Below are 15578 nucleotides of genomic sequence, written 5' to 3'. Positions count from 1 at the left end.
GAGTCCTTTAGAGGGACAGCTCAGGCTGAGCAGTTTGGAGAAAAAGTGAGAGAGATGAGGTTGAGATGGTTTGGACATGTGCAGAGGAGGGAGAGTGGATATATCAGATAAAGGATGATGAAGATGGAGCTGAGAGGAAAAAGCACATGCTAGGGACAGGGTGAGATGATCCACTGGGATAAAAGACAAAAAATAATCACATAGCAAGCAGAAGAAACTCAAACACTGTTTGGGTAAATTCTACAGGGTGGGCCATTTATATGGATACACCGTAATAACATGGGAATGGTTGGTGATATTAAAGTCCTGTTTGTGGCACATTAGTATATGTGAGGGGGCAAACTCCTCAAGATGGGTGGTGACCATGGTGGCCATTTAGAAGCCGGCCATCTTGGATACAACTTTTGTTTTTTCAATAGGAAGAGGGTCATGTGACACATCAAACTTATTGGTAATGTCACAAGAAAAACAATGGTGTGCTTGGTTTCAACGTAACTTTATTCTTTCATGAGTTATTTACAAGTTTCTGACCACTTATAGAATGTGTTCACTGTGCTGCCCATTGTGTTGGATTGTCAATGCAACCCTCCTCTCCTACTCTTCACACACTGATAGCAACACCGCAGGAGAAATGCCAGCACAGGCATCCGGTATCTGTAGTTTCAGGTGCTGCACATCTCGTATCTTCACACCATAGACAATTGCCTTCAGATGACTCCAAAGATAAAAGTCTAAGGGGGTCAGATCGGGAGACCTTGGGGGCCATTCAACTGGCCCACGATGACCAATCCACTTTCCAGGAAACTGTTCATCTAGGAATGCTCGGACCTGGCACCCATAATGTGGTGGTGCACCATCTTGCTGGAAAAACTCAGGGAACGTGCCAGCTTCAGTGCATAAAGAGGGAAACGCATCATCATGTAGCAATTTCAAATATCCAGTGACCTTGAGGTTTCCATTGATGAAGAATGGACCCACTATCGTTGTACCCCATATACCACACCAAACCATCACTTTTGTTGTTCCAACAGTCTTGGAGGGATCCATCCAATGTGGGTTAGTGTCAGACCAATAGCGGTGGTTTTGTTTGTTAACTTCACCATTCACATAAAAGTTTGCCTCATCACTGAACAAAATCTTCTGCGTGAACTGAGGGTCCTGTTCCAGTTTTTGTTTTGCCCGTTCTGCAAATTCTGTGCACCGATCTGGGTCATCCTCATTGAGATGCTGCAGTAGCTGGAGTTTGTAAGGGTGCCATTTGTGAGTAGCTAATATCTGCCGAAGGGATGTTCGACTAATGCCACTCTCCAGTGACATGCGGCGAGTGCTACGCTGTGGGCTCTTGCTGAATGAAGCTAGGACAGCCACTGATGTTTCTTCATTAGTGACAGTTTTCTTGCGTCCACATTCTGGCAAATCCAACACTGAACCAGTTTCACGAAACTTAGCAAGCAGTTTGCTAACTGTAGCATGGGAGATGGGTGGTCTCGTAGGGTGTCTTGCATTGAAATCTGCTGCAATGACCCGGTTACTGTGTTCACCAGATATCAACACAATTTCGATCCGCTCCTCACGTGTTAACCTCTTCGACATGTCAATGGCTGTGAACAAAGAGAAACTTGTAAATAACTCATGAAAGAATAAAGTTACGTTGAAACCAAGCACACCATTGTTTTTCTTGTGACATTACCAATAAGTTTGATGTGTCACATGGCCCTCTTCCTATTAAAAAAAACCGTTGTATCCAAGATGGCCGGCTTCTAAATGGCCACCATGGTCACCACTCATCTTGAGGAGTTTGCCCCCTCACATATACTAATGTGCCACAAACAGGACTTTAATATCACCAACCATTCCCATGTTATTACGGTGTGTCCATATAAATGGCCCACCCTGTAGATGACGGCTGGATTTTGGAGGCTAACAGAGACCTCCAGGGGGCAGCATTACTTCTGTGAGAATGCTTTTATGACGTGAAATGCCGAAGAAAAAGGGGACTACATGTCCCAGTGTAGTTTGCGGCCCACGCGGAGGGGTTCCATCTGTGTCGACCTTGGGCTTTGACGTTTAAAACATGGCGAATAAGGAGCCGAATGTAAGTGTTTGAAATGTGACTGGTTTTGAATGAAGACAGCATGATCTTTATTGTTGTGCGACATGTTTATCTGGCACTAATGTGACTGGTGACGAGGCTAAGTTAGCATGCTCCATCAGATTGAGCAGCTTTGCTAGTTTCGTTGTAGTTCACTAACAGCTCGGTTAGCAGCGACAACTGCTGTATGTGATCTAGTAGGCTTTACGCGATACAGGTGAGGGCAGGAGATAGTGGGACAGGGCGACCTTTCGCTGTGAGGCAGATGTTTCACACTGTAGGCAATATCATGAGATTACATGTAGCTGACCTTCTGTTAGTAGAGTAACCTGAACTGGGCTATACAGGCAAACCTGCCGGCAAGCTACTGTTAGACCTTGTTTCTGCTTAAGGATAGCGGGTTTCTTCTCTACTACCACATATGGTTTTCAAGCATTCATCGTTTTTCTTAACTACCTAAACATGCCAATGCCAGCTAACAGTGGGCGGAAGGCAGTGATCCACCGTGGACAGGTCCCACATACATCACAGAGCTAACACAGACACAGCCAATATTCATGTCCACATCCATGTGTATGAATAACCCGGCTGGCATGCATGTGTTTAGGCTGTGGGAGGAGAACATGCGGACTCCACGCACAGAGCCTTAAGTTCAAATCCACAACCTTGGTACTGTGAGGTGATGGTGCTAACCACTGCACCATCATAGCTCCATCAGCTAAATGATAAATCAGAAAAATTAAGCTTTACACCTGACATAAACATAAACCGCACCAAGATACTGATTGTATTTTTGTTGTTGCACTCTCGCCACCACATACAAACACAAACTGCAGCGGTTCATCCAGCACCTGAGGGATCTGGCTGGTCGGATGTCCTCATCTGGTGGCAGAGGAGCCGGATTAGGAGTGAAACTGCTTCTTGGAGCTGGTGCATTGGCATATGGCATTAAAGAAGCCACCTACACAGGTAAACACAATGTGGGATTTTTAGACCATGCTTTAAATTTGTGGCAGCCTGGGTAATGCTATGGTTATTTACAGAAATAGATTCGAAGACCTGTTTAGAAACTTTAATGATGAATTTTGTTAATAACATGCTGTGTACTAGAACTGTACTACTGTACTTATTGATCGAGTTAAAGATGGTGACAAGGCAAGGTTTCACAACTTCAGTCATGCTAATATAGTGTGTGTGTGTGTGTGTGTGTGTGTGTGTGTGTGTGTGTGTGTGTGTGTGTGTGTGTGTGTGAGAGAGCAGTGGAGGGTGGTCACAGAGCCATCATCTTCAACAGGATCGGAGGGGTGCAGATGGACACAGTTCTGGCTGAAGGGCTACATTTCAGGTAGAGTTACAGCTAGTGTCAAGATAAATTTTAGATAAATTTATGTGAATCTATTAATGATACAGATTTTGCACTCAGCACAATTAAATGAAATCTCCCTGAATATTCCCCGAGAAACTGACTCTTAGTTCATTAAAAAAAAACAACTTTTTACTATTATTTTTGTGAGTCATTTTGCCTGATGACACCCAAAGCAGTTTCCAAACCACTTTTATGTTTGTTTGAGAGGTACATGATTAGGCAGAGTGAAGGATTCTGTGTGTGCAACTTACACAGATGTCCTTGTATGCAGTCCTCCAAAAAACCAACAGCTCGTAGCCCAGCAGCATTTGCTATGCATAGGTTAAATGCTGATTGATTGACAAGTGTACCTGAAAAGAAACGGACACCAGCTTTGACTGTAAAGGGGAGAAGTGCAGGAAAAAATGTGAAGAAGATGAGAAGCACACTCGGTTTACTTTAGCGCTTTAGGTTTGGACTTTGCTCTTCTTGGCTGGTTCTAGAGATTTTTGATGCTGCCCCCTGGTGACAGTAAATAGTTAGAGCATGTGACTACAAAGCTCTGTGTAGGCTCATGGCCCAGCTGTACTGATGCCTTTAGATCTTTGGTTTAAAGAACTACAAGAAAACCATTGGCTTTAGTACTGCCGTAGTGCAGGAGATGAGCCACAGCCAAACATGGCGGAAACTGTGTGGGTGGCCACAAATCGGCATGTGTTGGGTCCTATGGTATGTGTGTTGTTTTTCAGCCTCAGCCACTCATCTAATAATATAATATAATATAATATAATATAATATAATAAAGACATGAAATGGGCTGTGAGCTCTGTGGTGAGGTCAAGACATTACCTTTAAAAAAAGATTATGACTTAAGAATATTAAAGGTGATCACAGCACATGATATCTAAGTCATTTATAACTTAAATGTGAGTATGCTTCGAAATCTTGATCAGCTTTGCTATGACTTTCAAATCTTTTGTAGGATCCCTTGGTTCCAGTACCCTATCATCTATGATATCAGAGCTAAACCCAGAAAAATCTCCTCTTTGACTGGAAGCAAAGGTAACAAACATGGGGGGCTTTCTCACTCTCTCTCTGTCACACACTCTCTATCTCGATTCTTTATTTGTTATTTGTAATAGTGATCTAGCTCGTGCTTGAGACAGCTGCTGATGAATGTATCGATGTGCCAGTATAATAACTGAGGCGAAAGATTTGTTTTAAGTTCAGAGTTACAAAGGCGAATATAACAAAACTTGTTGGAGAGGTGGCAAAGAAACCATTCAGTCATTTTTGGTGTGTGCATGTTTGTTTGTAGATCTGCAGATGGTGAATATTGGAGTGCGGGTGTTGTCCAGACCCATGGCATCCAACTTGCCAGCCATGTACCAACGGCTGGGGAAGGACTACGATGAGAGAGTCCTCCCGTCTATTGTCAACGAGATCCTAAAGTCTGTGGTAGCAAAGTTCAATGCCTCCCAGCTCATCACACAGAGAGCACAGGTACTGCAGCACCTTCGCACTGCTGGGGGGGATTCATGTTTTTCCTGTTGGCCAGTTACTGTAATCAGCATTGATAAGTTGATCCAGAACAGTAACTATAATATTCAGCTGATTCGACTGTAGATTCAGTCGTTCCACTAAGCTGACACACAGTGCAGATCATACTTGTGTTGCTGTGTCTCGTTTAGGTGTCTCTGCTGGTGCGCAGGGAGCTATTTGAAAGGGCGAAAGACTTCAACATCATTCTCGATGATGTCGCCATTACTGAGCTGAGTTTCAGCAACCAATACACTGCTGCTGTGGAAGCTAAGCAAGTTGGTAAGGCTCAGTATACCACAGTGTTATCAAACAGTGAATCAGACTGCTCCAGTCTGTCATTAGCATCACTGGAGCAACAAACAGCGAAAATGCTGTTGCCATAGTTTTCATTATTGTCTCTGAAGTAAATGTGGCTGCTTGGGTTGCATTGACCACGCCTGTTGTCTTGTGTTTAGCTCAGCAAGAGGCCCAGAGGGCCCAGTTCTATGTGGAGAAAGCCAAACAAGATCAGCGACAGAAGATCATCCAGGCTGAAGGAGAGGCTGAAGCTGCTAAAATGGTAAGCAGACACTGACGTTGTCTCGGTGCAGTGTTAGCAGCAGTTATTACTGCACAACAAAATGCTGTTTTTCTGAGAAGCTGTTACATGTCAGCCAAGAAATAAAGTTGTTCTCTATTATGGGAGTGTCTTTTCCGTGCAAACTGGAAGTCGGGATGTTGTACCTGAAACCTCTACGGTTTCACACATGTATGTAACCCGAGTCAGACAGCAAAACAAGTGCTGAGAATGAACTGTGAGAAACGTAAATATCCATAGAGAACAATCAAAAGTAATCATTCTCTACCTTTCTTGTCATATTGTATGAATGTCGTTAATAATCTAAACACAAACTGTTTCCTTCAGCTCGGCCAAGCAGTGACTAAGAATCCTGGTTACCTGAAGCTGAGGAGAATCCGAGCGGCACAGAACATTGCTAAGACGGTCAGTACGCTCCTTCATTGCCTGTGGCTTCGTTTCTGTTTTGTCTTGACACTCAGTAAAATCCCAGAAATGCGTGCTCTGGCTTTTGAGTAATCAGCAGAATTCCTCCCCGAGGTGAAAATGTAGACTTTAACTCCCAACATTGGGAGGTGACTAATAATTGCTGTGTCTGCTTCCAGGTGGCATCGTCTCAGAACAAGGTGTATCTTAATGCTGACAGTTTGGTCCTAAACCTACAAGACCAGGCACTTTTTAACAAGTAGGTTTACCCACAGTCTCTGTCCCTCACAAACATACAGACCAACACACAAATGTCTGCATCGCTTCATTGTTTCATTTTATTACTCGGACCATGCACAGATTACCAGTTTTGTACCAGATTTCGCTGTCAGCTAATTTCCATCTGCATCACTTCAAAGGACGCTGCATCCTCTTTTAGTTTCCACTTGTCTTGACTGTGAACGATCGGAGGCTGAAGCTCAACTCCCACGTTCAGTTTTGTTGGCATCTGCACACAATCAGCAGACTGCACATGGCTCAGTAGTTACAAAGTGAAACAACACTTTACATTTCAGTGAGTAAAGCAGCCAGATCCCTGTGAACCTCCGTCTTAATCTACATCACTTTAACAGAAAGTATAAACAGTGTTTCTTTTCCTGTAAAATATCCTGCTGGCATCAACATAAATTCAATTGCAACATTATTGCCTTCACTAAATTCACTTTTATTAGTTTATAAAACAAAGCACAGTCTTTACTTTTTAGCTCATCCAGCTGAAGGACTTGTGCCATGTTGAGGCCTCCAGTGTCCATCTGTCCACAGTTCAGCTGCTGCTCTTCGTAGAGTCTTTTTAACATTTTAGCAAAACTTGCAGGTGACGATCACCTAATGGTTTCCCCCACAAACTGTGCTCAAAGTTGCTTTACGGGCGGTGACCTACGAATGATGAGGGAGCCGGATGAGCTTTTACATTATTAAACTTCTGGTCTTTATGTAACTTTTCAAAAACAAACCGTTCTAAACAAAAACCCCTCAAACACACCTCTCCACCAAAGCATGGCACTTTTTACCCCATCATCTGTGAAAGGCTATTGTGGTCACCAGTGTTGAAAATAAAAATTAGTTACTAATTACTGATTACTTCTCCAAGAGAGTAATCCTATTACTTTACTCATGACTTATTTTCAAAAGTACAGTGCATGGTCGTACTCTATATTATCCATCGTTGATCTTCACACGTCGCACGCTCGTACGTCATTGTCATGAGACACTCTCACAAACAAAATCGCGGTTTAGTAACGCAGCGTGCTTATGAGGAAGAAACAGTAATCTAATTACCGTATTTCCCGGACTACAGAGCGCACCTGAATATTAGCCGCACAAGCTAAAATCAGGGGAAAATCCTGTTTTGTACATACATTAGCCGCACCTGACTAAAAGCCGCAGGTGTTTCAATGTTGACTCATCATATGTAAGAGAATATGCACAAAGGGAATTGTCAGGAAAGAGATGGCTGTTTGGAGACATCACTTTTATTAATATTTTGAAAAACAAGTTCTGGGTACATATTTGCATAACTTTTTAGGTATATGTACAAGTAGCGGTAATTACAAGTACGAAACATGTACTGTGCTTCATAAATGAGTAACAAATGTAGTACATAACAGTAACCTACAGCACACCAGAAAAATAGATTCAGACTACCTTTTAGGCTCAGGTGCAGTGACACGGCTTTAACAAGAAGAAAAGTCAGTCATTCACCATCTTCCTCTTCTTCCTGCGCACTAAAACCACCAAAGTCCTCTTCTCCAGTGTCGGAAACGAACAGGCTCAGGATGGCTTCGTCATCCACTCTCAGCTTCTTTCCTTTGTTGTCAGTGTCAGAGTCGAACACCCTCTGAAGGGCCGTGGCGGTGTCCTCCTCTCCATCATGCAGCAGTCCAGCCCTTCGAAATCCGTTGGTGATCGTGGATGTTTTCACACTTTTCCACGCTGTCAGATTCCACCGGTGGAGTTGAGCATAACTTGCTTTTCGCAAGTTTATCGCCGCTCGTCATCCATGCCTCCCGCTGAACGCGTAGCGCTACTTTGAAGTTTGTTTTTCGCGCTACTTGTACGGCACTACGTTGCCTGGCGGATGGGCATGTGACCAACATACCACTCTTGAACCCCGATACTGTGTGTCTGATCACATGCCCTTCCGCCAGGCAACGTAGTGCCGTACAACAGCGGAACAAACAAAACAAATCGTCTTACGATATGACAAAAATCATGGACAATCCATAGAAAAGCCGCACCTGACTAAAAGCCGCAGGGTTCAAAGCTTGTGCAAAAAGTAGCGGCTTATAGCCCAACAATTACAGTACCTTTTTGCAATAGTAATCCCTTACTCTACTCGCTACTTGAAATAAGTAATTGGATTACAGTAATGTTACTGCCCATCCCTGGTCGTAACCCAGGCAGGTGGGCAGCATGCACACTGAAGTTTGTAAATGCAATAACACACAATGACCTTTAACTCAGTTCGAGTCAACTTGACGAGAGGTCAGGACTGGCAGCAGTCCTTAGTTTTATATAGTACCAAATAAAAACACAAACTACTTCCTCTGGAAAATGTATGAACACTCTTCAGTCTCTATTTTGTCCACAACACATAAGCAAGAAAACAGCTAACGGGCTTCACATCTGCATCGTATCTGAAACTCGTGCCTTTATTTTTGTAAATACAGATTTAGTTCAACTAAATTTAATAAGTGAAATGTTTAATATTTATTGCCTGTTCATCGCTAAAGGATCTGGTCTCTGCTCTGTGTTGCACTTTTCTTCTGACTCAGCTTTTTCAACAAGGTTGTTAAATTCCATTTCTACGTTTTACCACTGAGTTTATTTCCACTCCTGATAACATGAAATTTGAACAGTGTTGTGCTCGACAGCAGAGTTGTGACTCTGAGTTTAACTGTGTATAACAGTGTACGCTAATGTGGTGTTCCCTTGTTTTTCAGTTTGACAATGGGTGCAAAGAAGTGATGAAGAGGACACGAGCTCTTGCAGAGGCTGTTGATTTTGCTTTGTGCTACTGGAAAAATCAACGTACATGACTGGAAACTTGATTTCTTTATGGTTTTTCTTGTTTTAATTCTCTCATGTGTCGGAGTGACTTTCATCAATGAGTTGTCTAGTGATACATAAAGGGGACGTTATTAAAATCCACATTGAATACGTCTAACAGATTTGTTGAAGAAAAGATCAAAATCCAGTTTTACCAGAGACTTTTGTGTTGAAGGATTTATGCAACAGTACATATGGATACTTAAGAAGATCAGAGACTTCTGTCAGGAGGAGCTCATTGGCCTAAAACGTCTCCAAGCCGCTTGTCTAGTTTGGCTGCCGATGTTCGTTTTACATGTTTTATCAATAAATGTTCCTGTTTCCTCTTTACAGCTATGACATGAGAATGTTAGCTCCATCTACACATGTGTGTGAGTTTATAATACAGCCACTGCTGCTAGCAGACCATCTTATGCATTAATAAAGTTTATTAGGAAAAGTTCTCATTTCTATTAGTTACACCGCTCTACTAACCAGCTGTCAAAGGTTAACTGCAGGGTTAAGACAGAGAGGCAGACAACCGCTCATGCTCATAGTCACACCTGTGGCCAATTTAGGATTGCCAGAAAACGCAACTCATGCATGTGATGGGACTGTGAGAGGAAGTCAGAGAGAATCTACACAAGTGCTGGAACAACATGCAGGCTCCACAGATTTGACTACAACTGTTAAAGAAAAGGAAAATAAAGGAAAATGCAATATCAAACAGCCTACTGGAAGGTTTGTTGTAGGACAGCTTAATACGTAATATAATTGTATATACCAAAATACCCAAGTGCCAACAGGCTGTCTAGCTAGCGTTGGCTCCAGCCCGACCGCGACCCTGAGAAGTGGAAATGTTCAATGGATGGATGTCTCCTGTGGTATTACTGACTGTTATTACTAGTTGGGACAGCTGGAGGCACTACACCAGTGCAGGATCTGGTGTGTTCTATGGATCTGTGTCAGCCTGCTGTGTGTGATTCCTGAGTCAGGTTTATGGCGTTTTGCCCTGACATCGCATGTGATGAAGGTGGGAGTATGCCCACCAGAGACCAGCAGTTTGCACATAGATCCAATCTGGAAATAGGTGACGCAATCATATACATGCTGCAGAGAGCATACTGCTTTCTAGATGTGCTCCAGAAGAAGGTTAAGGTTGCATTCACTGACCTTTCTTAAAGAAAGCTACTTTCTCCTTTCAGGTTTCCCATATAAAGCTAGAGCAGCAAGCGCTTCTGTCCATTTGGCCTCTTTAGAGTTTTGGTTTCAATCTTGAGAATGGTGTTTCTTTACTTTCTAGTAAGAGTGAGGTTTTGTTGTGGCCTTGGAGACCTTGACATTGAACCGCTTCCTTTTTCTGCTCCGATTTATTTTAATGGTGGAAGTTAATCGTGAATAAATTCCTACGATTTATTTGGAGGCTTAATCTGTGGTTTGCCCTGCTGGCACTTTTTAACTTCATGTGTCCTCTAGACTTTGCAGTAGAGGGAGTTATGGCAGCTTGGTTTAGTGCAAGGTAATTTCAGATGCAGCTTTTTAAAGAGCTCAACAACCATCACCATAAAGTACATCTGTGCAGTTTGTCACAAGTGTGTCTGCTAGCTCATGGACAGCTGCTCTATTTCCCAGTGATTGAGAAAAATGACACTGAGATGGAGGAAGCTGTAAGATGAATTATTTTCAAAGGTAAGGGCTGCTCAGGAAGTGAAACTTTATCATTTGAAAAAGCAAATCTTACATATAATGTTCTAATTTATTTTAGTTTATATTTGGATATTAGATCTATAAACAATGTGTTGCTGAATTGTTTTGTGGAAAAAAACATTCAAAACTTAAGTTTGTGCTATTGAAAGTTTGCATGAAAAAAAAATGTTTTGCAGGCTAAACTAGTTTGCAGCACTGTGGTGAAGTTTTTCAGTGATGCTGTTAACAGGGTGTGTTGCTCCTGTTGGGTTACATCAGGTACTTTTTAGGATGTTTAAGGTAATGTGCTAAACTCTAAATCTTACACTAGCTTTATGCTAACTGGGATTGGAAATCAACCATGTGGCGACCCTCAAAGACCAGTGAATGTCAGTGAAAGAAAGAAGCTTTAGATTTCATTATGGTTTTGCTTTTTTCATTCAAAGGAAAAATCCATCCTTATGCTTCACAGTTGTGGGGCGGTTGATTCAACAGGCACAGCTGAAGTTGCTGACTCTCAGTAAGTTAACCGTGTTCAAAGCAGTTAGGTCAGTCCAGCTCCACTTTACACTGCAGCTCCACTCTGGGTTTCCCTGCAGCCTCTGCGGCGCCTCACTTCTCCCTCCCTCCCATGTTTGTCTCATCCGCCATTTCAAATAGGATTACAGCAATCCTGTGATGGTGGAAGAGGGAGAGGAGATTTGAGGAAGGAAGTAGAAATGTATCTGAAAATAGGGGCTGGAATTGTGAAGCAGTGATTAATGCATGCGCTGCTAGTTATGAGTAAAACTTTAACATTAGTGCAGTCAGCCAATGTAAATGTGTTAGTAGCAAATGCAGAACACTGATACCCATTTGTTACCTTTCAAATTCAAAGTACAATTATATGCAGTAAATAAATAAATAAAAAATATACACAGCCATCCTGTCTGGATCAAAGCTCATTTAAAATGGACTGAGGAAAAGTGGAAAACTGCTCTAAAGTCAGGAGAATAAAAATGTTTATTTCTATTTGGAAAACAGAATGGCTTTTTAGTAGAAAGGTCCAGGTGCTGAACTGGCATGTCTGTAGTGCAAACCTTTGAACAACTGAAAAAGGCCAATGGAGACCAGGGACTGCTGAACAGCTGCAGTGCTCTGAAAGATGAGAATGGGACAATATTCCCTCCCAAAGCCCAGCAGCTGCTCTCCTCAGGTCTGGGCTGGAACGAAAACTATTTTTAAACAAATATCTCAACTTTCTACTCCTTACATTTTCAAAACAGGCTCATTACTTTTACCAATTTGCGGAACAGCAACACATAAAAGTTAGTCCTGTTTGTATATGAATCATCAGGGGATGTCGCATAAAAGATGAGAGAGTCAGAACCGTGTTTTCAAAGTCAGGAAGTCAGGTGTTAAAGTGGGACTGTGTTTTGTTTTTTTTAACCCCTAGTAGAAGACGAGCGAGCATAAAGGGAGTCACGTTTTTTAACCATCAGGTAATTTTAAATGCAACATTTCTATCAGCAAACGGCAAAGCACCCACCCACCACTTTAATCACACTCAAGATCTTGTTCTGGCATATGACATAGAAACTGAACATTTAACAGTGTTTCCTGAAAACCCTCTTTGGTCTGATCATTTCCTAATAACATGTGAATTTACAAGAATGGATCACACAGCAGTGGGGAGTAGAGTTCATCACAGATGTCTTTCTCAAAGCGCTTTAACTCAGTTTAAGAATATATTTCAGCCACAGTTATCTTCTTCAATGCCTTGTACCAACACTACCTGAACACTACTCCAACAGAGGTTGATTATCTTGTTAATAATTTTACGTATGACACTGGATACTGTAGCTCCTGTGAACAATAGAGCTTTAAAATCAGAAGTACCTGACTCCCTGGCAGCTAAATCGTAAGCTGGAGAGAAAATGGCGTATCACAAATGTAGAAGATCATTTAGAAACACTTTGCTGCTTTATAAGAAAGCCCTTCGCAAAGCCAGAACATCTTACTATTCATCACTGATTGAAGAAAATAAGAACAACCCTAAGTTTCTCTTCATCGCTGTAGCCAGAGCGCTGTTGAGACAAACATCCTTTTAACATAAACTTGTAATGACTTCATGAACTTCTTCCCAGATATCATTTTCACCATTACCCTCCTAAGACCTGAACTCTTTCATGGCATGCATTTTTAATTTCTCTTTGCTGTTTGGGCTGATTGGGACCTGATGAATGCAAAAACAAAGAATTACCTGATTTTAGTTTCTGAGAAAAATGAGATCCACATATGAAGACATTCGTTTAAAACGTCGATAGAACAGTGGCAGTATGTCCTCATGAGTGGATATCAGGCCCTTGTAGAGCAAAATTTAGTATTTTGTTCTAGACAACCCAAAATGTGATGTCCACATATGTGGACGTCAGGTCCTAAGAGGTTAGAGACAAAATTACTCATAACCATCTCACAGACATAAAATTATGTACAGCTACTTTCAGTAGCGTTGATATTCATTTAGACTGTTTTCCTCCAGTTGATCTGAGTCAACTTCAGTAATTACGTCCTCCAAACCATCAATGTGTCTTTCAGACCCCATTCATACAAGACTGCTCATAAAAGTCCTACCATTAATGAAGTTTCAGTCCTAAATATGATCAGCCTATCTATAATAATTGTCTATGTACCACAGACCATGAAAGGTGGCAGTATTTAAACCATTACTTAAAAAGCTCCAAGCTTCTTTTTTATCTCAAAAATCGTTGAAAGAGTGATTTTCAAACAGCTGACTGATCATCTGCAGAGGAATTGTCATGGTCCTGGGTGTGGTGACCCAGTGTTCATGTCTTTTTGAGTTTTGTTAATATTCCTTGGTTTTGTGTCAGTCATTGTTTTGGTTCTCTTTATTGTTTTTGTGCTTATGTTATAGTTTTTAGTCTTTAGGTTTCTGACTCCGTGTTCCAGGTGCCCTCTCTGTCTCTCCAAATCAGTCATGCCCCCCTGTTCCCAGCATTAAGGTTGTGTGTCTTCGTCCACGTCTGACTATTTGTTGTGCTTCCTGTTTTATTTTGATAGTCCTTGTCCTATGTTCAGGTCACGTCACGTATACCAAGTGTAAGATGCAGACAAGCCCTGCACAATTCAAGAAAAAAACTAGAGACCAGACAGAATCAGAGCTAAAAAACCCTCCTGTGTTATTTTTCTTCTTGAAAGCAGAGTCGGTTTTTATTGACATATTTGAATTATTATACATCACAGTGTGCCACGCTCTCTCTGCTGATGTGAGGAAATGGAGCTCACCCACCAATCTTGGTCTTTCTCGCTTTCTGTTATCTATATGACAGTAATCATTGTATATTATTTATATAATATGTATTTGATGAAGCTTTCCAAAGGCTCATTAATAAGACAAAAGTATTTCTTATGTGATTTCTTGGTTAATCGATGGATTACTCTATAGCCCTAATTAAAATCAAACATTAATTACTCCGAAAGAAACATCAATTGCATCCTCCTTCATACCACCCACTGGTTAGAATGCTTGGTACTATTGTTTTCTCTATTTACATGATTGTGACTTGGAGGGGCACTCAGGTGGTCATTAGAAAAGGGTAGGTTGTGGCAGTAAAGACCAGCAACAATGATTTGTTGGTATTTAAAATGATCCAAGAAAACATTGCCCATATTATTATTTTTACATTGTCAACAGCAGCCAGACTGTTGATACAGGCCAGGTTGGCCCTATGGGCTGTTCAAGCCAAATTCTGAGCCAAGCATCTGCAGTCTCAGCAGAGATGGAGATCGACCACATTGGTTCTTCCAGGATTGCTGTGCCCACTGCAACCATCCCATCGCTCATATTTGGAATTTCTTCTCCACCTCCAAGACCTCTGGGATGTCTCTGATGAAAAGTGACACAGACGATATAAAAAGACAAAAGAATTTAACCGTGTGTTAAGGATCTCTCCTTTTGTTACATACTGGTTCATAGTTTGCTCTGTAATGTGTTCAAACATTACGTAACTTTAATTTAAAAGTACGAAATGCGTTATTTCAGGTTCTTTCATTTGAGTTCTGAGGCCTGAGAGCAGCTCAGAAACAGCCCGTCCACCTGCTTCCGATTCGCTCCTGTCTTTGTCTGTTGCCCGACAGCGCGCACACTTTCATAAGCGGCTCTGCGTGATTGGCAGCTCTGTCAGCCACTCACATGGCGCAAAGCGTCAGTTTTACGTTAACTCCGGTTTGCTAACCAATCAGGACAAATGTTAAACATTCAAGACGCAATACGGACTCCAAGACTCGCCATGTTGGTGAGGGAAGCCCCCGAAGCCCTCTGTGGGATTTTTAATGCAAGCTATCCTGATTACAGGACGGATTCAATCAGTGTAGCGTTCTTCTTCACTTTGTAGTTCCAGTATTAACGTCTTACTAGGATTATTGAATATTTCCTTTAATAGTAAAGAACCTACTACGCATTATGAAAATGTCCAAAAAAAAAAAAAAAAAAAAATGCAGCCCTGTCCACAGAGAATATTTTCATATTAATATGTTCACACTTTCTCCTCCTTTGGATCCATAACGCCTTTCCAATCCTGCCACCAAGCTTCCGTCCTCCCTCCTCTCCCTCCTCTCTATATCTCGCTACCTTGTCCAGCCTTTCTCTTTCCCATTCTTATACAGAAGTACTATAACTGGGAACAAATAGAAAGACAATAGAAGCAATAGTCAGTTACGAAAAAAACGAACATAAAATGCGATCTTGGCACATCTTGGCACGTAGGCTAAGCATATATAACAACCACTACACATACAATTGATACATGTAGTACTGAGAGAAACTGATTGCATTATTCCTTTAA

The 15578-nt window shown here is 41.7% G+C and overlaps 1 protein-coding gene across 1 annotated transcript; it reads left to right on the top strand.

Moving 5' to 3' along the window:
* Positions 1–1944: 1944 nt before the first annotated feature.
* Positions 1945–9510, top strand: LOC308400075 (prohibitin-2-like). Its single transcript, XM_080887574.1, has 10 exons — positions 1945–2095; positions 2929–3061; positions 3353–3437; positions 4420–4499; positions 4756–4940; positions 5129–5258; positions 5435–5538; positions 5884–5961; positions 6141–6220; positions 8964–9510. Exons 1-10 carry the CDS (start codon positions 2075–2077, stop codon positions 8986–8988), a joined length of 921 nt encoding a protein of 306 aa, XP_080743700.1. The 5' UTR covers positions 1945–2074; the 3' UTR covers positions 8989–9510.
* Positions 9511–15578: the final 6068 nt, after the last annotated feature.

Source organism: Rhamphochromis sp. 'chilingali', assembly GCF_963969265.1.
Source record: "Rhamphochromis sp. 'chilingali' genome assembly, chromosome: 7".
NCBI classification, from domain to species: domain Eukaryota; kingdom Metazoa; phylum Chordata; class Actinopteri; order Cichliformes; family Cichlidae; genus Rhamphochromis; species Rhamphochromis sp. 'chilingali'.
The sequence above is the reverse complement of the archived record's forward strand: the minus strand, read 5'-3'. Positions and strand labels throughout refer to the sequence as shown.

Excerpts from the sequence above, each read along its gene's own strand:
- LOC308400075 (XM_080887574.1), top strand. The coding sequence starts at position 2,075 with ATGGCGAATAAGGAGCCGAAT. Across the intron at positions 3,062-3,352 it reads TAAAGAAGCCACCTACACAG|TGGAGGGTGGTCACAGAGCC; the intron begins GTAAACACAATG and ends GTGAGAGAGCAG. Across the intron at positions 4,941-5,128 it reads TCATCACACAGAGAGCACAG|GTGTCTCTGCTGGTGCGCAG; the intron begins GTACTGCAGCAC and ends TGTCTCGTTTAG.